At 42.5% G+C, this 23,366-nt stretch overlaps 1 protein-coding gene across 1 annotated transcript in view; it reads right to left on the reverse strand.

Annotated features, from left to right (window-relative positions):
- Positions 1-1,474: 1,474 nt before the first annotated feature.
- LOC143289029 (cullin-3-like) overlaps positions 1,475-23,366 on the reverse strand; it is a 47,289-nt gene continuing 25,397 nt past the window's right edge. Inside the window, exons 13-20 of the mRNA XM_076597814.1 lie at positions 22,928-23,049; positions 20,833-21,058; positions 19,078-19,195; positions 14,203-14,271; positions 12,294-12,369; positions 11,269-11,338; positions 9,228-9,334; positions 1,475-7,726 (exon numbers count right to left, since the gene is read on the reverse strand). Of these exons, the coding sequence (XP_076453929.1) occupies positions 7,702-7,726; positions 9,228-9,334; positions 11,269-11,338; positions 12,294-12,369; positions 14,203-14,271; positions 19,078-19,195; positions 20,833-21,058; positions 22,928-23,049 (813 nt within the window). The 3' untranslated portion in view covers positions 1,475-7,701. The remainder of the gene's footprint in view (positions 7,727-9,227; positions 9,335-11,268; positions 11,339-12,293; positions 12,370-14,202; positions 14,272-19,077; positions 19,196-20,832; positions 21,059-22,927; positions 23,050-23,366) is intronic.

The raw sequence follows: 23,366 nt of genomic DNA on the forward strand, positions 1-23,366 counted from the left end.
AAGACAGCCCATGTGGAACTCCATGAAGATGGTGAACAGAGCAGACAGCCCATGTGGAACTCGATGAAGATGGTGAACAGAGCAGACAGCCCATGTGGAACTTCATGAAGATGGTGAACAGAGCAGACAGCCCATGTGGAACTCGATGAAGATGGTGAACAGAGCAGACAGCTCATGTGGAACTCGATGAAGATGGTAAACAGAGCATACAGACAACACATGTGGAACTTCATGAAGATGGTAAACAGAGCATACAGACAACACATGTGGAACTTCATGAAGATGGTGAACAGAGCATACAGACAACACATGTGGAACTTCATGAAGATGGTGAACAGAGCATACAGACAACACATGTGGAACTTCATGAAGATGGTGAACAGAGAAGACCGCCCATGTGGAACTCCATGAAGATGGTGAACAGAGCAGACAGCCCATGTGGAACTTGATGAAGATGGTGAACAGAGCAGACAGCCCATGTGGAACTCCATGAAGATGGTGAACAGAGAAGACAACCCGTGTGGAACTCCATGAAGATGGTGAACAGAGCAGACAGCTCACGTGGAACTCGATGAAGATGGTAAACAGAGCATACAGACAACACATGTGGAACTTTATGTAGATGGTGGACAGAGCAGACAGCCCATGTGGAACTCAATGAAGATGGTGAACAGAGCAGACAGCTCATGTGGGACTCGATGAAGATGGTAAACAGAGCATACAGACAGCCCATGTGGAACTTCATGAAGATGGTGGACAGAGCAGACAACCCTTGTGGAACTCCATGAAGATGGTGGACAGAGCAGACAGCCCTTGTGGAACTTCATGAAGATGGTGAACAGAGCAGACAGCCCATGTGGAACTCCATGAAGATGGTGAACAGAGCAGACAGCCCATGTGGAACTCCATGAAGATGGTGAACAGAGAAGACAGCCCATGTGGAACTCGATGAAGATGGTGAACAGAGAAGACAGCCCATGTGGAACTCGATGAAGATGGTGAACAGAGAAGACAGCCCATGTGGAACTCGATGAAGATGGTGAACAGAGCAGACAGCCCATGTGGAATGTCATGAAGATGGTGAACAGAGAAGACAGCCCGTGTGGAACTCCATGAAGATGGTGAACAGAGCAAGCCCATGTGGAACTTCATGAAGATGGTGGACAGAGCAGACAGCCCATGTGGAACTCGATGAAGATGGTGAACAGAGAAGACAACCCGTGTGGAACTCGATGAAGATGGTGAACAGAGCAGACAGCCCATGTGGAACTCGATGAAGATGGTGAACAGAGAAGACAGCCCTTGTGGAACTCGATGAAGATGGTGAACAATGCACACAGATAACCCATGTGGAACTCCATCTGAGCAAAGCACTGGTGTGGATCACAACAGTGCTGAAACAGCAAGTGTGCAAAAAGAGAAGAGAACTTGGCCATGACAATTTTAATTTGCTAAACATATACACACAAAAAAGGAGGTTGGAGAACATATTTATTATTAAACATTCAAATCTCTGTACACACTTCAATTGTAGATAAGTGAATTGGCATGGAGAAAGGGGAGAACTGAAGGTCTGCAATGACTACTGACACCAGATACAAACAGGAATCCACAACACATCATTCTAAGAAAACTCATTCTCTCCAGGACACGACCCGCAGTGGTCACACATCACAAAATAAATAAATACAAACACTGTGTTGCTCTCTCACAGATCTGCTGCACTGCATCACTAACAGAATGGTTGCACTGACAACATCCAAACATCTTCAGCAAATACATCCCTTTAGCTTTGTTTCTGCATCCAATGCAGTGCAAACACAAGTGTCACTGATGTCAGCCAATGAAAAGCAAGCACAAGAAATCGGATGCTCTCTCCCATTGTCTAACTTAGTTTGTCTTCAGCCAAAACACTTGGGAAAATAGGACTGATGGTGTTAAGACCAGGCCTGCCCACTGAAAACATTCAAAATCTGAGAGGTGATCCAAGCCCATTTCTATTAATGAAAGACTTGCCAATGTGGAATGCCCTGAAATCTAACATTCACCACTTGTCCAAAAGGCCGAACTCAAAGATACACTACTCGGCAACCAGAAAAAAGCACATGGCCTCCTCAACAACCATCTAATTCTATTTCTGTGCTACCCAGCATCAGTAAACTGGCAGGAAATTTGCTTTTAATTTCAGACTTATCTGAATCATGAGGACATCTTCAAACTCATCTCTTTGAAACCCCTTTGTTAAAACACTGTTGCTGCCAAGTTCATTTCAGAACCGAAGCACCAGCAGTCCTTGTGATATATTATGAGATGATGTTCAGCATTTAGGAGAATTAGTACTGGATGTTGCACCCTAGAAAAGGTATGTATTATTACCATTATTATTCATTAAGCCCTGCTCTTCCCAAAAGGCTGTATATTTCAGACCATGCAACCTGTTCAGCTGTGCTCTACATAAGCTGTACGCAACTTACTTCACACTGTACAACCTGTCTAGCTGTTCCCTAAATGCTGTATGTTTCACACAGTGCAACCTGTCTAGCTGTTCCTTAAGGTTGTTTTTATATCTTGTTCACACAGTGCAACCTGACACAGCTTAAGCAATAGGATGAATGACAATTCCTCCCACCACTAATAATTACCTTCTTCCAAAACCAGACACTGAAGTGAACAGCACCTGTAGTGCACAAAACACTGGTTATGTGACAACAAACCTTTGAACACCATTTTTTTTCACAGTATCAGTATCAGTAGCTCAAGGAGGTGTCACCGCGTTCGGACAAATCCATATACGCTACACCACATCTGCCAAGCAGATGCCTGACCAGCAGCGTAACCCAACGTGCTTAGTCAGGCCTTGAGAAAAAAAAAAAAAAAAAATCAGACATCACAATCAGACATTAAACTTTTTTTTTTTTTTTAATTCTGCCATTCAGAACAGATCATGGTAACTTTCTGAAAATTTTCCAAATGGGAATAAATACAAAAATACGGGGACAGATTGTTAAGAAATAGAACAAAGCCCTTCATGCCCTGCTCTCATGGTGACCTGTTTCCATCCCCTTCCATTTCCATGCTGGGGCGAGTCCCCTCAAGGTCTTCTGTTTTGGCAGATTCATGGGGTACTGTCATTGGAGTGATGTGGTAGCACCCCCACTCTATGGGGGACACTCAATCTGGCTCCACAACAAAGGGATTACTGTCATCAGTAGGGGGCTTAGTAAATGGTGTCCTGTTTGAACAGGCACTTTCTAACACCACTGAAGTGACACAGCAGCAGTGCTGGGTCTCTTCTGGTGGGTGGCCTCCTGGCGACCTATCAACGATAGTTCCCTGTGTACTGCCTGCTCCAGCACTGCAACAGACCAACTCAGGTGTAGCCAGGTATGGGGAACTCAGAATGACTGGTGTGGGAGTAATGCCACGAAAACAATGCAGATGATAGGGCAGGTAAAAACAATAGCAATTATTTTTTGGTTTAATCCTTGATGGTATGCACCAGTTTAAGATAAAGGTTGGGGGGTGGGGGTGGGGGGGTTCCTCTTATGTAGCCTATTTGGGAAATGTTTCCACCTCTCCCTCCACCCAAATAAAAATATTTTAAGAATTTTTGTGTGTGTAAAGAACTGAGCAAGAACCTTAGGAGTTTGTTTTACAACTTGAACTGCACAGGTTAAGAAAACAAAAATATTTTGAGAAGTCATCAAAACCAAGGGATGTGGTCATTTCTACATAACCAAGTTATTTTTACATCACATTACTGAAGACTTTCCCAGCTATTCTCTCCAACATATATCCCAGTCCAAAACAACAGTGCCTCACCCGATAAAGATGTTTTAATTCAACAGTGCATCACCTGATGAAGATGAATTAATCTATAAATATAATGTACCTTGCTTTCTCCAATTCATCATCCATGCCTGTACCAGTTCTCCACAATGTATAACTGACTGTTGCATCCGAATTTGCTGAATGAAAGTCACAATATGTGTTGATGAAATCACTTTTCACGGCTGAGAAAATTGTGACCTACATTTTTTTGTTTTGTTGTTAACTGTTCATTATTTACATTTTCAGTGGTTTTGTAACAGGTTTTACATGACATTTGTGGTTACCTGACCCGTTTCAGTTTCACAGGTACCCCCCAAGTCCCTTCAAAGTGCATGATGTATTTCCTGCCTGTTCAGTTTGAACCCCCTCCCCCATGTTCCTTACTGTGAATTCTGCCACTTGTGTCTGTGGCCTTGACTGGTCAAGTTTAGGACTCCCTACCTCTGTCTGTGGCCTTGACTGGTCAAGTTCAGGACTCCCTACCTCTGTCTGTGGCCTTCATTGGTCAGTTCATGACACTGAAACTGGACCAGAACACTTCAACAGAAGCACCATCCAAATCTCTCAGTGACCACCCCAGTCTCTGAACATGTTCACCACTGGTGCTATTTTGCTCCTCAATATCTTAACCATAGGAAGACTGGTGGTGTTTTTGCTCCTAATATGTAACCACAGCAAGACTGGTGGTGTTTTTGCTCAAGATGTAACAAGAGCAAGACTGGTGGTGTTTTTGCTCCTCAAGATGTAACCACAGCAAGACTGGTCTGTTTTTGCTCCTCAAGATTTAGCCACAGCAAGACTGGTGGTGTTTTTGCTCAAGATGTAACCACAGCAAGACTGGTGGTGTTTTTGCTCTTCAAGATGTAACAAGAGCAAGATGTAATCACTTGTGGAAAGCAACAGGACAGCTGGCAGGAAGATATCATGAGACAAGTTCACCACCACATGACCCTATCCATTTCTTGACCAATCCAGGTGACACAGGACTATCCATTTCTTGACCAATCCAGGTGACACATGACCCTATCCATTTCTTGACCAATCCAGGTGACACAGGACCCTATCCATTTCTCAATCAATCCAGGTGACACAGGACCCTATCCATTTCTCAATCAATCCAGGTGACACAGGACCCTATCCATTTCTCAAACAACCCAGGTGACACAGGACCCTATCCATTTCTCAATCAATCCAGGTGACACAGGACCCTTTCCATTTCTCAATCAATCCAGGTGACACAGGACTCAATCCATTTCTCAAACAACCCAGGTGACACAGGACTCAATCCATTTCTCAAACAACCCAGGTGACACAGGACTCTATCCGTTTCTCCAGGGGATGACAGCTGAACAGGACACTTGACAGGAAGTTATCATCAGGACACAGCAACAAGACCCTATCCATTTCTTAACCAAGGAGGAAACCACTGAAAGAAAATGACCCACATAAAATCAGTCATAATGCATCAACCAACCTTGATTAGCAGTCACTGTCTATCTTGCACCCTTTCTCCTCATCTCAGTATGACCCCCACCCCTAACACAAACACACTCCCCTCCACACACACGCACACACACACACACACACTCTTAAATGCACACACCCTTCAGCACACACGTCATGCACACAATCCCTCAGTCATGAGCATGTACACACTTTCATCAGTCACCTGACACAGGTGAACACTGACATGTACACCCCCACTGACTTGGGTATGTACAGCAGTGTTTGGTGCACCTTTACACTGAACAGGCTGAAGCCAGAAAACAGACTACCCACCACACAGCCACCTCTGCACCTCACTTCCTCCGGTCAGTGAAATCTTCACTCCAGATCAACCATCAACACGCCTCACTACTTCAAGTCAGTGAAATCTTCACTCCAGACCAACCATCAACACACCTCACTACTTCAAGTCAGTGAAATCTTCACTCCAGACCAACCATCAACACACCTCACTACTTCAAGTCAGTGAAATCTTCACTCCAGATCAACCATCAACACACCTCACTACTTCAAGTCAGTGAAATCTTCGCTCCAGACCAACCATCAACACACCTCACTACTTCAAGTCAGTGAAATCTTCACTCTAGACCAACCATCAACATGCCTCACTACTTCAAGTCAGTGATATCTTCACTCCAGACCAACCATCAACACACCTCACTACTTCAAGTCAGTGATATCTTCACTCCAGATCAACCATCACACACCTCACAACTTCAAGTCAGTGAAATCTTCACTCCAGATCAACCATCAACACACCTCACTACTTCAAGTCAGTGAAATCTTCACTCCAGACCAACCATCAACACACCTCACTACTTCAAGTCAGTGAAATCTTCACTCCAGACCAACCATCAACACACCTCACTACTTCAAGTCAGTGAAATCTTCACTCCAGATCAACCATCACACACCTCACAACTTCAAGTCAGTGAAATCTTCATTCCAGATCAACCATCAACACCCTCACTACTTCAAGTCAGTGAAATCTTCACTCCAGATCAACCATCACACACCTCACAACTTCAAGTCAGTGAAATCTTCACTCCAGATCAACCATCAACACACCTCACTACTTCAAGTCAGTGAAATCTTCACTCCAGATCAACCATCAACACGCCTCACTACTTCAAGTCAGTGAAATCTTCACTCCAGATCAACCATCAACACACCTCACTACTTCAAGTCAGTGAAATCTTCACTCCAGATCAACCATCAACACACCTCACTACTTCATGTCAATGAAATCCTTAAATGGTATGACAGCAACGTTTCAAAGGGCACATTTTCCTTCTTTTTTTCTTCACTACTGACTGGTGGCGACACCTAACTTATTAACTAAAAGCAGCTTTTTCATTGGACATTATTTTATCTAACTAAAAGCAGCCTTTTCATTTGACATTATTTTACTTCTTTTTTTTTTTTTCCATAGATGTATGTTGTATCTTTTGAAATAGCACATGAAACAAAACCGTCTGGTATTTCTCTTTTTTCAGTCCTCACAAAGTTGGACATCCTTGTCTCTAAAAGGAAGGACTCAAAGGTTAAGGGCTGCTGAACTGTAGTATCTTTCACTTTCTGTTCTACTGAAGAAACAATGGCTCATAAGAGTGCTGCTCCCAGTCATGACTACAAATTATGCAGTGAAAAATGTGATGTATCAGTGTCAAAAAAAAAAAAAAAAAAAAAGACATCATAATACCAGATATATGTAATCATTTATTAAAAAAAAAAAGAAAAAAAGAAAAAAAAAAGACGGAATTCAAGCTAGAGTAGGAAGGATGATTATAAAAGAAGCTAATACTTGCAGAAGCAAAAACCTGTTTGAAACAAACTGGTTGACAAAGAGAAGTCTGCTCATAGACAAATGGCTGTGCACAGCTTTCAAAGCCAAAAAAAAAAAAAAAAAAAAAAAAAAAAGAAAAAAAAGAAGAGACTCAACAATTTGCATGTCAGCCACCCTCTGCTGCATCATTGTCTCTGAACCAAACACTCCCGCACACACACATACACCCAGCACACACACAAACAGGGACAGCTCCCGCTAGGACCCAAGCACACACACACACACACACAGGAATCATATAACCACAATCAGCTTGCAACACCACCCCCCACCATCCCCCCCAGCCCTATGTACATCCAGCCTGGCCTCTCCACCCCTCCCTGCCGATCCCCTCTCACTGTGTGTGTGCACTTTGACCCACAGTGACCAGGAGGAAGAGAATGTCTAACACAACAACACACATCAACACAAAGCCGTAGGAACAGTGGTCACTTTCAGCCAGCTGGATCTCTCTCTCTCTCTCTCTCTCTCTCTCTCCTTTCTTGGTGATGTCCTGCACTGACCACCCTCTTTTCCCTTCAGGCCACGTAGGTGTAGATTTTTCTGAAACCAACCACAACACAGATACAGAGTTCATCCTTCTGAAACCAATCACTACACAGATACATTAATCATTTTTCTGAAACCAACCACAACACAGAGTTCATCTTTCTAAAACAAATCACAACACGGATACATAGTTCATCTTTCTGAAACCAATCACAACAACACAGATATAGAGTTCATCTTTCTAAAACCAACCACAACACAGATACGTAGTTCATCTTTCTAAAACCAATCACAACAACACGGATACCTAGTTCATCTTTCTAAAAGAATTCACAACAACACAGATACACAGTTCATCTTTCTGAAACCAATCACAACACAGATACAGAGTTAATCTTTCTGAAACCAACCACAAAGATACACAGGCCATCTTTCTGAAACCAATCACAACAACACAGATACATTGTTCATCTTTCCGAAACCAGTCACAGGGCAGATATGCAATTTTCACCAACTCTTTCTGCACAAATGACAGTAATATTGTCCAGACCAACAATGCCCAAATGGTAGTAGTATTGTCCTCATCAACAATGCCCAACACTACAGTTCAATGGCAGCAATATTGTCCTCAACAACAATGCCCAACACTACAGTTCAATGGCAGCAATATTGTCCTCATCAACAATGCCCAACACTACAGTTCAATGGCAGCAATATTGTCCTCAACAACAATGCCCAACACTACAGTTCAATAACACTAGAGTTCAATGGCAGCAATACTGTCCTGATCAACAATGCCCAACACTACAGTTCAATGGCAGTAATATTGTCCTGATCAACAATGCCCAACACTACAGTTCAATGGCAGTAATATTGTCCTCATCAACAATGCCCAACACTACAGTTCAATGGCAGCAATACTGTCCTGATCAACAATGCCCAACACTACAGTTCAATGGCAGTAATATTGTCCTCATCAACAATGCCCAACACTACAGTTCAATGGCAGCAATACTGTCCTGATCAACAATGCCCAACACTACAGTTCAATGGCAGCAATACTGTCCTGATCAACAATGCCCAACACTAGAGTTCAATGGCAGTAATATTGTCCTGATCAACAATGCCCAACACTACAGTTCAATGGCAGCAATATTGTCCTGATCAACAATGCCCAACACTCCAGTTCAATAGCAGCAATATTGTCCTGATCAACAATGCCAAACACTACAGTTCAATGGCAGTAATATTGTCCTCATCAACAATGCCCAACACTACAGTTCAATGGCAGTAATACTGTCCTGATCAACAATGCCCAACACTACAGTTCAATGGCAGCAATATTGTCCTGATCAACAATGCCCAACACTACAGTTCAATGGCAGCAATACTGTCCTGATCAACAATGCCCAACACTACAGTTCAATGGCAGTAATATTGTCCTGATCAACAACAAGAAAACAATGGTAACCCACAAGACACATTTCACTGTGGTTCAAGTGAAAAACAAAAGACAAGAGGACTGAGTGCCTGTGTTTCAATGCAGCTGTCTTACCTGTCTTCCTGGGAGCGGGCCAGGTATTCTCGCTCTATCAAGCCTTCTATTCGTTTCTTGATCACCACCGGGCTGGGTAGGAAGCGTGGCTTCAGCATCTCAGTCACCTGTGTTACCAGAACATCTCAGTCACCTGTGTTATCAGAACATCTGTCACCTGTGCTATCAGCAGAACATCTCTGTCACCTGTGTTACCAGAACATCTGTCACCTGTGTTATCAGCAGAACATCTCTGTCGCCTGTGTTATCAGAACATCTGTCACCTGTGTTATCAGCAGAACATCTCTGTCACCTGTGTTATCAGAACATCTGTCACCTGTGTTATCAGCAGAACATCTCTGTCACCTGTGTTATCAGAACATCTCAGTCACCTGTGTTATCAAAACATCTCAGTCACCTGTGTTATCAGAACATCTGTCACCTGTGTTATCAGCAGAACATCTCTGTCACCTGTGTTATCAGAACATCTCAGTCACCTGTGTTACCAGAACATCTCAGTCACCTGCGTTATCAGAACATTTCAGTCACCTGCGTTATCAGAACATTTCAGTCACCTGTGTTTCCAGAACATCTCTGTCACCTGTGTTATCAGCAGAACATCTCTGTCACCTGTGTTATCAGAACATCTCAGTCACCTGTGTTATAAGAACATCTCAAGTCATTTGTATTATAAGAACATCTGTCACCTGTGTTACCAGAACATCTCAGTCACCGGAACATCACTGAGTTACCAGACCATCTCAGTCACCTGTGTTACCAGAACATCACTGAGTTACCAGACCATCTCAGTCACCTGTGTTACCAGAACATCACTGAGTTACCAGACCATCTCAGTCACCTGTGTTACCAGAACATCTCAAGCCAGAACATTTCAAGTCACCTGTGTTACCAGAACATCTTAGGCCAAAGCCAGAACATCTCAAGTCACCAGTGTTACCAGAACATCTCAAGTCACCTGTGTTATCAGAACATCTCAAGTCACCTGTGTTATCAGAACACCTGTCAGAACATCTCAGTCACCTGTGTTACAGAACATCTCAGTTATCAGAAACATCTCAGTCACCTGTGTTATCAGAACATCTCAGTCACCTGTGTTACAGAACATCTCAGTTATCAGAAACATCTCAGTCACCTGTGATATCAGAACATCTCAGTCACTTGTGTTATCAAAACATCTGTCACCTGTGTTATAAAGGCCACAGAAACACCTGTCACATGTGTCATAAAGGCCAAAGAAACATCTGTCACCTGTGTCATAAGGCCACAGAAACATCTGCCACCTGTGTCATAAAGGCCGCAGAAACACTTGTCACCCGTGTCATAAAGGCCACAGAAACACCTGTCAACTGTGTCATAAAGGCCACAGAAACACCTGTCAACTGTGTCATAAAGGCCACAGAAACACCTGTCACCTGTCAAAAAAGCCACAGAAACACCTGTCACCCATGTCATAAAGGCCACAGAAACACCTGTCAACTGTGTCATAAAGGCCACAGAAACACCTGTCAACTGTGTCATAAAGGCCACAGAAACATCACCATCACCAACGAAACCAACTCTTCATAACCTTGCTAAGTCATTTTTCCATCACTACCAATACTGACAAAGAGGCTTTAACCCTTCCACTGCCAAACTCGTATTTACAAAGCAGCTAGGTGGAGGACCCATGTCACTGAAGGGTGATCAGATCATGGGTCTGGCATCCATTAACCTACTGCTCTTTATTTTCAGTGGTAGGATAAGCCATATCTTCTACGCATCACAGGGGGAATCCTGAGCTATTCTTAGACACTGTATTTTCTGTGTATATAGCACAAGGGAATTTTGCACTCTAAATTGACTGGTGGTGAAAGGGTTAAAGGCACACAAAAAAAAAAGAAAAAAAAAAGAAAAGGTCTTATTTTGTGACAAAGGAACCTTTCATGTTACAATATTTTATTCAAAGGAACCTTTCATGTTACAATATTTTATTACTTCATCTTAAAAACACCCCAAAACTTACAAACTTGTGCACCTCACACAATCACCATTCCAGACTCACCTCAGTGACAAGGACGTTGTGTTGCAATTTTTTCCTGGCTTTCATGATACGCACAATGGCAGCTTCAATCGTGAAAAAGGTTAAGGATCATGCACAAATCATGTAATAGCTGAAAATAAAATAAAGCGTTTGTACACAGAATTAACCAAAAATGTTGTCAACTTTTACTGCATTATTGTACAATGCCTGAACACTACACCAACGCCATCACAGATGTCAATGCCTATACACTATACCAATGTCTGACACAGATGTCAATGCCTGTACACTTTACCAATGTCTGACACAGATGTCAATGCCTGTACACTTTACCAATGTCAGACACTGAAGTCAATGTCTGCACACTTTACCAATGACAGACACAGACGTCAATGCCTGTAGACTTTACCAATGTTAGACACCGATGTCAATGCCTGTACACTTTACCAATGACAGACACAGATGTCAATGCCTGTACACTTTACCAATGACAGACACATATGTCAATGCCTGTACACTTTACCAATGACAGACACATATGTAAATGCCTGTACACTTTACCAATGACAGACACATATGTCAATGCCTGTACACTTTACCAATGTCAGACACTGATGTCAATACCAGTACACTTTACCAATGTCAGACACAGATGTCAATGAATCCCTGTACACTTTACCAATCACAGACACACATGTCAATGTCTGTACACTTTACCAATGTCAGACACAGATGACAATGAATCCCTGTACACTTTACCAATGTCAGACACACATGTCAATGCCTGTACACTTTACCAATGTCGGACACTGATATCAATGCCAGTACACTTTACCAATGTCAGACACTGATGTCAATGCCAGTACACTTTACCAATGTCAGACACAGATGTCAATGCCTGTACACTTTACCAATGTCAGACACAGATATCAATGCACATACACTTCACCAATGTCAGACACAGATATCAATGCGCATACACTCTCCAATAAGAGACACAGATGTCTTTGCCTGTAACTGGTACACACAGTGAATCAAAAGGATATTCATGTTTCCGATCTTCATCCACCTTGTTCCTGGTCTCCTTGCGCTCTGGTTCGGCTTCTCCCTTGTTGGAGGCCACTGTCAACACACAACACACACCATGCAATACACTGTCAACACACCATGTAATACACTGTCAACACACAACACACACCATGCAATACACTGTCAACACACCATGTAATACACTGTCAACACACAACACACACCATGCAATACACTGTCAACACACACCATGCAATACACTGTCAACACACCATGCAATACACTGTCAACACACAACACACACCATGCAATACACTGTCAACACACACCATGTAATACACTGTCAACACACACCATGCAATACACTGTCAACACACACCATGCAATACACTGTCAACACACACCATGTAATACACTGTCAACACACACCACGCAATACACTGTCAACACACACCATACAATACACTGTCAACACACACCACAATACAGTCAACACACACCACACAATACACTGTCAACACACATGACAATACAGTCAACACACACCACACAATACACAGTCAACACTCACCACACAATACACTGTCAACACACATGACAATACAGTCAACACACACCACACAATACAGTCAACACACACCATACAATACACTGTCAACACACACCACAATACAGTCAACACACACCACACAGTACAGTCAACACACACCACAATACAGTTAACACACACCATACAATACAATACACTGTCATCACACAACAATACTGTCAACACACACCATACAATACACTGTCATCACACAATAATACTGTCAACACACACCCTACAATACACTGTCAACATACACCCTACAATACACTGTCAACATACACCATACAGTACACTGTCAATACACACCATACAATACACTGCCAACACTGTACCCATTTAACAATTCACCACTGAGCCGATATTTTACAATGAAAACAAACACACAACAACAAAAAAGAAAGCAAAAAAATAAAAAAAGGAAAATCAATCCTTTTTTTTTTTTTTTTTAAAGTACGGATTAATAAAAGATACATATTCTATTCTTCATGTCCATAATTCAAGGCTATAATTGTACCATCTTATGTATAATGAATTCAGAAACATATGAACACTTGTGGTTGCTGAGAAAATCCCAGTGTTGATGTTTACATGGACAAATACAAGCACCCACACACAACAGAATTAGGCTGGCTATCAACTCACTTTGTGAACAGATAAGACAAAAAATAACGAGAGGCAAGGCCTTCAAGACTCACTTGTGATACACTTAAAAAAAATCCAAGCTTTTTATGTATTGAGTATAATTTCAAAATGCAATGTTTAAGATGAGAAAGATCAGTTTAAAGCAAATTAACTACCCTAGCATTAATTACAGAGTAATTTCCCTTTTTTACTATCTGCACCAAAACGTTTGCAAAATAAATAAAACTTCCATGCTTAGCAAAAGAAGCTCCTGTTTGAACAGAAAATGATAATGACTGCTCTTGTTGTTGGGTCAGAATATCAGATCAAAGTGCCAAGTTTAGAGAATACAAAAAACATAAATATAACAGTAAATGCAGTTTGCATATAATTAGGCTTTATTTTTTGTTTTTTTGTGCCCATCCCAGAGGTGCAATATTGTTTTAAACAAGATGACTGGAAAGAACTGAATTTTTCCTATTTTTATGCCTAATTTGGTGTCAACTGACAAAGTATTTGCAGAGAAAATGTCAATGTTAAAGTTTACCACGGACACACACACACACACAGACAACCGAACACCGGGTTAAAACATAGATTCACTTTGTTTACACAAGTGAGTCAAAAACAAAACCATTGACAGAATTCATAAAAATAAACATACATATCATTAAGATCAATATCACAAAACTATGATGGTAACATACACTTACCCATTTGAATTTTCACTCGGATGAGCTTGGATGTAAACTGGTCATTGACTGTGAAAATGTGATCTGGTTCTGAAAGGAAAAAAAAAAAGAAGTCAATCTCTTTTCCTTTTAAAGTGTATAGGTTGTCATGTAACACAAGATGGCATTCATTAATGCTTCAAACTCATACCAGGTTAGTTTCAGAGACTTGCAAAAATTCTATATGACTTTTATTAGACTGGAAAAAATAAAATGGTACCCTAAAGAAAAAAAAGCTTTATTCCATTACCTTCCCCTAACTGTACACTGTATAAATGATAAACCAGGTTTCCTAAAATGTATCCTACATCTTTCCCTCAAACACTGTACCAATGACAATCCATGTTCCCTCCAACATATCCCTTCCTTTTTCCCCCAAACAACATACCAATGACAATCCATGTTCCCTCCAATGTATCCTACATCTTTCCCTCTAACACTGTACCAATGACAATGCATGTTCCCCCAACATACCCCTTCCTTCTTCCCTCAAACACTGTACCAATGACAATCCATGTTCCTTCCAACATACCCCTTCTTTCTTCCCTCAAACACTGTACCAATGACAATCCATGTTCCCCCAACATACCCCAATGTTCCCCCCCAACATACCCCTTCTTTCTTCCCTCAAACACTGTACCAATGACAATCCATGTTCCCCCCCAACATACCCCTTCTTTCTTCCCTCAAACACTGTACCAATGACAATCCATGTTCCTCCCAACATACCCATCCTTCTTCCCTCAAATACTGTACCAATGACAATCCATGTTCCCTCCGATATATTCCTCAGACCTGCCTAGGCCCCCAAATACCTCTCAGTAGTAGAACCCCTGTTTTCAGTAGTTTTATGGTAGTTTTCAGTAGTACAGACATGGCTGCATTTCCACTTAACCCCTAGGCTGCCTGCATGACGAGATAACTCGTCATGGCAAGCATGTATGTTTCGCTGCCTGCATGACGAGATAACTCGTCATCGAAATATTCTGACTTTTCCCTGGTTTGCATTCACTTCCTTGGCAAAAATAGTGGTACCTTTAGCCTGGGGAATCTCTCTAGATTCTATTCATAGCTAGAAACCCCATCTACGTCATGAAGCAGTCCTTTATTTGAACGTTTTGGTTGGGTCACTGTCCAAGTGTTTGCCTGACTTCTCTCCTCGCTCGCTCAACAAAATGTCGGACTGACGCCGTGCTCAAGACATGCCATCGTGACGAACTAAATCAACCATGATTTCTTTCTTTAGCTGATACTCAGAAAGAATTGAAGCGTAAATTCGAAGGAGAAGATAGTGATGAACATTTATAGGACGATATGATAGAAAATAAAGGGAGCAATCAAGAGAGTGGCCAAGATGCGACTGTCAGTGAGTGATGCTGGCTGTACAGGTGTTAGCAGACAACAGATGACCGAATTAGCAGCAGAGCGATATTCTTGGCACGCAGCCAACGCGGTCTGATGAGAACTGAATCAAGTGACCGTGTGAGAGGGGTGAGGAGGAGGGGGATGGAGACTGAGGGGGCGTGGCCTCACATCCATCTTATCACTTGGAGAAGTCACAATGTATTGTGTATTTATCTCTTAAAAAATATATATATATATATATTGTGGTTGTTCTAGTATGATTTTGTGTTTGCAGATATCCATTTGTCCAGAAAATATATTTTTGTGCAAATTACCTGACTAATGTTTGTAATGAACAAGTTGAAAATGTGACAAAAAACAAAACACTGATTTCAAAACAGCAGCATGTCACTAAAAATATATAAAATGGGAAAACAGCATATGTTTTGTATTCTTTATCCATTTACCTTTCAGAAAATATATACTTTTATGGGTCTTTCTCCAATAACAAAGAGCACAGAATTTTTAGAAAATTTATGCCCGTTTTTTGTGAAAAAACCCTGGCAAATAGATTTCACTTAACCCTTTCGCTGCCAGGAAAATAAGATTTAAGTGAAATCTATTTGCCAGGGTTTTTTCACAAAAAACCGGTATAAATTTTCCAAAAATTCTGTGCTCTTTGTTATTGGAGAAAGACCCATAAGATTTAAGTGAAATCTATTTGCCAGGGTTTTTTCACAAAAAACGGGTATAAATTTTCCAAAAATTCTGTGCTCTTTGTTATTGGAGAAAGACCCATAAAAGTATATATTTTCTGAAAGGTAAATGAATAAAGAATACAAAACACATGCTATTTTCCCATTTTATATATTTTTAGTGACATGTTGTTGTTTTGAAATCAGTGTTTTGTTTTTTGTCACATTTTCAACTTGTTCATTACAAACATTAGTCAGGTAATTTGCACAAAAACATCATATTTTCTGGACAAATGGATATCTGCAAACACAAAATCATACTAGAACAACCACAATATATATATATTTTTTTTAAGAGATAGATACACAATACATTGTGACTTCTCCAAGTGATAAGATGGATGTGAGGCCACGCCCCCTCAGTCTCCACCCCCCCTCCTCCTCACCCCTCTCACATGGTCACTTGATTCAGTTCTCATCAGACCGCGTTGGCTGCTTGCCAAGAATATCGCTCTGCTGCTAATTCGGTCATCTGTCGTCTGCTAACAGCTGTACAGCTGACATCACTCACTGACAGTTGCATCTTGGCCACTCTCTTGATTGCTCCCTTTATTTTCTATCAGATCGTCCTATAAATGTTCATCTCTATCTTCTCCTTCGAATTTACGCTTCAGTTCTTTCTGAGCATCAGCTAAAGAAAGAAATCATTTTTGATTTAGTTCGTCACGATCGCATGTCTTGAGCACGGCGTCAGTCCGACATTTTGTTGAGCGAGCGAGGAGAGAAGTCAGGCAAACACTTGGACAGTGACCCAACCAAAACGTTCAAATAAAGGACTGCTTCATGACGTAGATGGGGTTTCTAGCTATGAACAGAATCTAGAGAGATTCCCCAGGCTAAAGGTACCACTATTTTTGCCAAGGAAGTGAATGCAAACCAGGGAAAAGTCAGAATATTTCGATGACGAGTTATCTCGTCATGCAGGCAGCGAAGCATACATGCTTGCCATGACGAGTTATCTCGTCATGCAGGCAGCCTAGGGGTTAAATCTTATTTTCCTGGCAGCGAAAGGGTTAATACACTCTTCATGTCATCTTCCTCCTTGTTCTAACCAAGACATGATTTGGGGCTAATTGTCAAACACAAGTGAAGCTTTCAGTAATCACACGCAGAGATACCAATCTCCAAAGACAAAGACGAAAAAAGGAGCACCTTCATGTGACAAAATCACCAACACAAAATGGCTGCCTTACAGTAACCATCATTATTTCATCAATGACACAGCTTTCCCTTCCTCTCTCTCTTAATCTTTATCTGTATGCAGAGGTAAGATTCCAAAATTGTGAAATTTACCAAAACAGGCAAGGGGATCTTGGGGACTGCATTAAGAGAGCAAAGCTAGTTATGTGTTCTATCCATAAACATACAGAGAGAGAGACAGAGAGTTTATATGCTTTGTGTTTTGTTTTCAATACAGCTCTCTCTCTCTGTGTGTGTGTGTGTGTGTGTGTGTGTGTGTGTGTGTGTGTGTGTGTGTGTGAAAGTGTATATGTGTATGTGTGTTTTCAATTCAGCTATCTCACTCTGTCAGTGTGTGTGTGTGTGTGTGTGTGTGTGTGTGTGTGTGCTAGTGTTCAATTCAACCCTCTGTGTGTGGTGAAGGGGCGAGGATGGGGGAAAGTGTGTGTCTATGCCTGAGAGAGAGAGAGAGAGACAGAGAGAGAGAGAGAGAGAGAGAGAGACAGAGAGAGAGAGAGACAGACAGACAGACAGACAGAGTTTATATGCTTTGTGTTTTGTTTCCAATGCAACTCTGTGTGTGCAGGTGTTTGAGAAAGAGAGAGTGTGTGTGTGTGTGTGTGTGTGTGAGTTTTCAATTCAGCACTCTGTGTGTGTGTGTGTGTGTGTGTGTGTGTGTGTTTGAGAGAGAAAGACAGAGTGTGTATGCATGTGTGTGTGGTGTGTGTTTTCAAGTCAACTCTGTGTGTCTGTGTGTGTTTGTGTGTGTGTATTTGAGAGACACACAGTGAGAGAGAGAAAGAGAAAGTGTATGCATGTGTGTGTGTGTTTTCAATTCAGTCCTCTGTGTGTGTGTGTGTGTGCATGTTCAATTCAACCCTCTGTGTGTGGTGAAAGAGGGGCGAGGATGGGAAAAAAAGTGTGTGTATGCCTGAGAGACAGACAGACAGACAGACAGAAAGATACAGACAGAGACACTGAGAGTTTATATGCTCTGTGTTTTGTTTTCAGTGCAACTCTGTGTGTGTGTGCATGTGTGTGTGTGTATGTGTTTGAGAGAGAGAGAAAGGAGAGAGAGAGAGAGAGAGAGAGAGAGAGAGAGAGAGAGAGAGAGAGAGAGAGAGAGAGAGAGAGAGAATGTTTATGTGTTTTTTCATTTCAGCTCTGTGTGTGTGCGTGCGTGCATGCATGCGTGCAGCCTCTTTCCCCCAGACACTGTAACAATAATCCCTGCTCCCTCCAATATAACTTTCCCTAATTGCCTCAATCCAACATTAAATAAATGACAATACATTTCCTCCAATAAATCCCTCTCTCTTTCCCCCAGTCAAACACATTAAAAATGAAAATCCATGTTCTCTCCAATGCAACAGTTCATTTCACTCAATGTATCAATAATAATCCCTGTTCCTTCCAGTGTAACTTTCCCTCTTTGCCCAAAACAAACACTTTTTGAATGACTATCCATGTTCCATCCAATGTATCCATGCCTCTTTTCCCAAAACAAACACTGTATCCATAATAATGCATGTTGCCCCAGTCAAACACTCTATCCATGATTATCTATGTTCCCCCCTACCTATCTCCTTTGTCTTGGGCTCCTTGTGCAGCACTCGCTGGGCCAGCTTTCCTACAGCCAGGGACTGCAGAGCTCGTATCAACTCCCTGTCCGGCATGTCTGTTTCTGTCTTGATCTCCTGGTACACACATACACCACAGCAAATCAAAGCACATCAAACTGTAAAACACACATACACATAGAATCAAATCAAATCAGTAAAGAGGTACAACAATATAAATGCGGAGAGGACAGGGCGCCTGATCAACTAAAAGTACCACATCTGGTTCTTGTAAAAGACTAGGATCGGATCTTTTGTTCTTGTTTTTTTAATTGCATAAAACAAAACACGGTGCACAAGGAGACTGACTTATTCATCTGGATACTGAAATAGCAGCTATCCCCAGTCAGAGTGATTGATATGGATACTTAAATAACAACTATCCTTGGTCAGCGATTGATATGGATACTAACATAGCAGCTATCCTCAGTGATTGATATGGAAACTTATATAGCAGCTATCCTTGGTCAGTGATTGATATGGATACTTATACAGCAGCTATCCTCAGTAAGAGTGATTGATATGGAAACTTATATAGCAGCTATCCTTGGTCAGTGATTGATATGGATACTTATACAGCAGCTATCCTCAGTAAGAGTGTTTGATATGGAAACTTATATAGCAGCTATCAATGGTCAGTGATTGATATGGATACTTCTATAGCAGCTATCCTTGGTCAGTGATTGATATGGATATTTGTATTGCAGCTATCCATGGTCAGTGATTGATATGGAAACATACAGCAGCTTTCCTCATTCAGAGTGATTGATATGGATACTTATATAACAGTCTTCAGTATCCACAGCAGCATGTTTAAGAAACAAAACAAAAGTCTTCAGTATCCACAGAGCAACATGTTTAAAACACACACGTCTTCAGTATCCACAGAGCAAAATGTTTAAAACACACACGTCTTCAGTATCCACAGAGCAACATGTTTAAAACACACACGTCTTCAGTATCCACAGAGCAAAATGTTTAAAACACACACGTCTTCAGTATCCACAGAGCAACATGTTTAAAACACACACGTCTTCAGTATCCACAGCAGTGTGTTTAAAACAAGTCTTCAATATCCACAGAGCAACATGTTTAAAACACACACGTCTTCAGTATCCACAGCAGCGTGTTTAAAACAAGTCTTCAGTATCCATAGCAACATGTTTAAAACACACACATCTTCAGTATCCACAGCAGCGTGTTTAAACAAAAGTCTTCAGTATCCACAGCAGCATGTTTAAAACAAGTCTTCAGTATTCACAGCAGCATGTTTAAAACAAGTCTTCAGTATCCACAGCAGCATGTTTAAAACAAGTCTTCAGTATCCACAGCAGCATGTTTAAAACAAGTCTTCAGTATCCACAGCAGCACGTTTAAAACACACAAGTCTTCAGTATTCACAGCAGCACGTTTCAGAACAAAAGTCTTCAGTATCCACAGCAACATGTTTAAAAAAACAAAACAAACAAGTCTTCGGTATCCACAGCAGCAATTCATACTTTTACACCTTATCAAGAGATTTCCTTGCAATAAATCATTTGATCAGCGAGTACTTCAACTGCACTCATCAGCAGTATGTGTGCATATGTGTGTGTGTGTATGGGTAAGTACTTGATACGTACTGATCTTCTTTACTGATAATCATAACTAAGTACTAGGTTACTGACAGCAAGCAAGAAGTGAAGCAATGTTTACTGATGCAGTAAAGAGCTGACCTCATAGGTCCACCTGTCACGGTTGTTGAAGAGCAGCAGGATGCACATCTGATAGGTGGACACTTGCAGGATGTGTTTGCGAGGTCCCCCCGGCTTGGAGGAGCTGGCTGCAGCACTGTCTGCACAGTCCTCCTTCTTCTGCCCGTAGAAAGCTGCGTGGATGTCCGCAGATCCCAGGTGTGGCTGCAACGTCAACTGACGACCGCTATGCTTCCCCAGGTAGAACCTGTCCACATGTCATCAAACATCCACTGTCAGGTCTCATCACAGTCAGGTCCCATCATACACCCACTGTCAGGTCCCATCATACACCCACTGTCAGGTCCCATCACACACCCACTGTCAGGTCCCATCACACACCCACTGTCAGGTCGGTCCCATCACATCACACATCCACTGTCAGGTCCCATCACAGTCAGGTCCCATCATACATACTACATCCACTGTCAGGTCCCATCACACACCCACTGTCAGGTCGGTCCCATCACATCACACATCCACTGTCAGGTCCCATCACATCACACACCCACTGTCAGGTCCCATCACATCACACATCCACTGTCAGGTCGGTCCCATCACATCACACATCCACTGTCAGGTCCCATCACATCACACACCCACTGTCAGGTCCCATCACATCACACATCCACTGTCAGGTCCCATCACATCACACATCCACTGTCAGGTCCCATCACATCACACACCCACTGTCAGGTCCCATCATATCACACACCTACTGTCAGGTCCCATCACATCACACACCTACTGTCAGGTCCCATCACATCACACATCCACTGTCAGGTCCCATCACATCACACACCCACTGTCAGGTCCCATCACATCACACACCCACTGTCAGGTCCCATCACATCACACATCCACTGTCAGGTCCCATCACATCACACACCCACTGTCAGGTCCGGTCACACAGTCAGTCCATCACATCACCACCACTGTCAGGTCCCATCACATCACACACCCACTGTCAGGTCGGTCCCATCACATCACACACCCACTGTCAGGTCCCATCACATCACACATCCACTGTCAGGTCCCATCACATCACACATCCACTGTCAGGTCCCATCACATCACACATCCACTGTCAGGTCCCATCACATCACACACCCACTGTCAGGTCCCATCACCCACTGTCAGGTCCCATCACATCACACATCCACTGTCAGGTCCCATCACATCACACATCCACTGTCAGGTCCCATCACACAGTCAGGTCCCATCACATCACGCATCCACTGTCAGGTCCCATCACACAGTCAGGTCCCATCACATCACACATCCACTGTCAGGTCCCATCACACAGTCAGGTCCCATCACATCACACATCCACTGTCAGGTCCCATCACACAGTCAGGTCCCATCACATCACACATCCACTGTCAGGTCCCATCACAAAGTCAGGTCCCATCACATCACACATCCACTGTCAGGTCCCATCACACAGTCAGGTCCCATCACATCACACATCCACTGTCAGGTCCCATCACATCACACATCCACTGTCAGGTCCCATCACACTGTCAAGTCCCATCACATCACACATCCACTGTCAGGTCCCATCACATCCACTGTCAGGTCCCATCACATCACACACCCACTGTCAGGTCCCATCACATCACACACCCATTGTCAGGTCCCATCACCCACTGTCAGGTCCCATCACACCACATACCCACTGTCAGGTCGGCACCATCACATCACACATCCACTGTCAGGTCCCATCACATCACACACCCACTGTCAGGTCCCATCACATCACACACCCACTGTCAGGTCCCATCACCCACTGTCAGGTCCCATCACACCACACACCCACTGTCAGGTCCCATCACATCACACATCCACTGTCAGGTCCCATCACATCACACACCCACTGTCAGGTCCCATCACCCACTGTCTGGTAACTTTGTAAAACCATGTGATGTGCAGAAGAAGTGCACAAAAATGTGACCACAGGAAGAAACATAGTACCTATGTACCTATGTAAAGCCATGCAGTGAGCATAAGGCAGTGCACAAAGATGTGGTCACATAGTACCTATGTAAAAGCAGGTGGTGCACAGAAGGTGACCTACCTGCGGAATGCCTCGAAGGCTGTGCGTGGATCAGCAGGGATGTTGATGGGGGTGGCAGACTGGGTGGGCCAGTACCCTGTGGTTAACACTCTCACTGTCAGCTCTACACCGCCTAGGTTCACCTGAAAACCCTCTGACAATCATCACTGTGCACAACAGACATTTTTGTACCCACTCTAGGTTCATGTGAAAAACTGACAATTATCATAGTGCACAACAGACATTCTGTACCCACTTTAGGTTCACCTGAAAACCTCTGACAATTATCATAGTGTACAACAGACATTCTGTACCCACTCTAGGTTCACCTGAAAACCTCTGACAATTATCACAGTGCACAACAGACATTTCTCTACCAACTCTTATGCTTAGAATGCTCAATCATTTTCAGTACACATCCTGCACAACATTTCACAATTAACAGCAACCCCTTCCAAAC

The sequence above is a fragment of the Babylonia areolata genome, chromosome 13 (genome assembly GCF_041734735.1).
Source record: "Babylonia areolata isolate BAREFJ2019XMU chromosome 13, ASM4173473v1, whole genome shotgun sequence".
In the NCBI taxonomy this organism is placed as follows: Eukaryota; Metazoa; Mollusca; class Gastropoda; order Neogastropoda; family Buccinidae; genus Babylonia; species Babylonia areolata.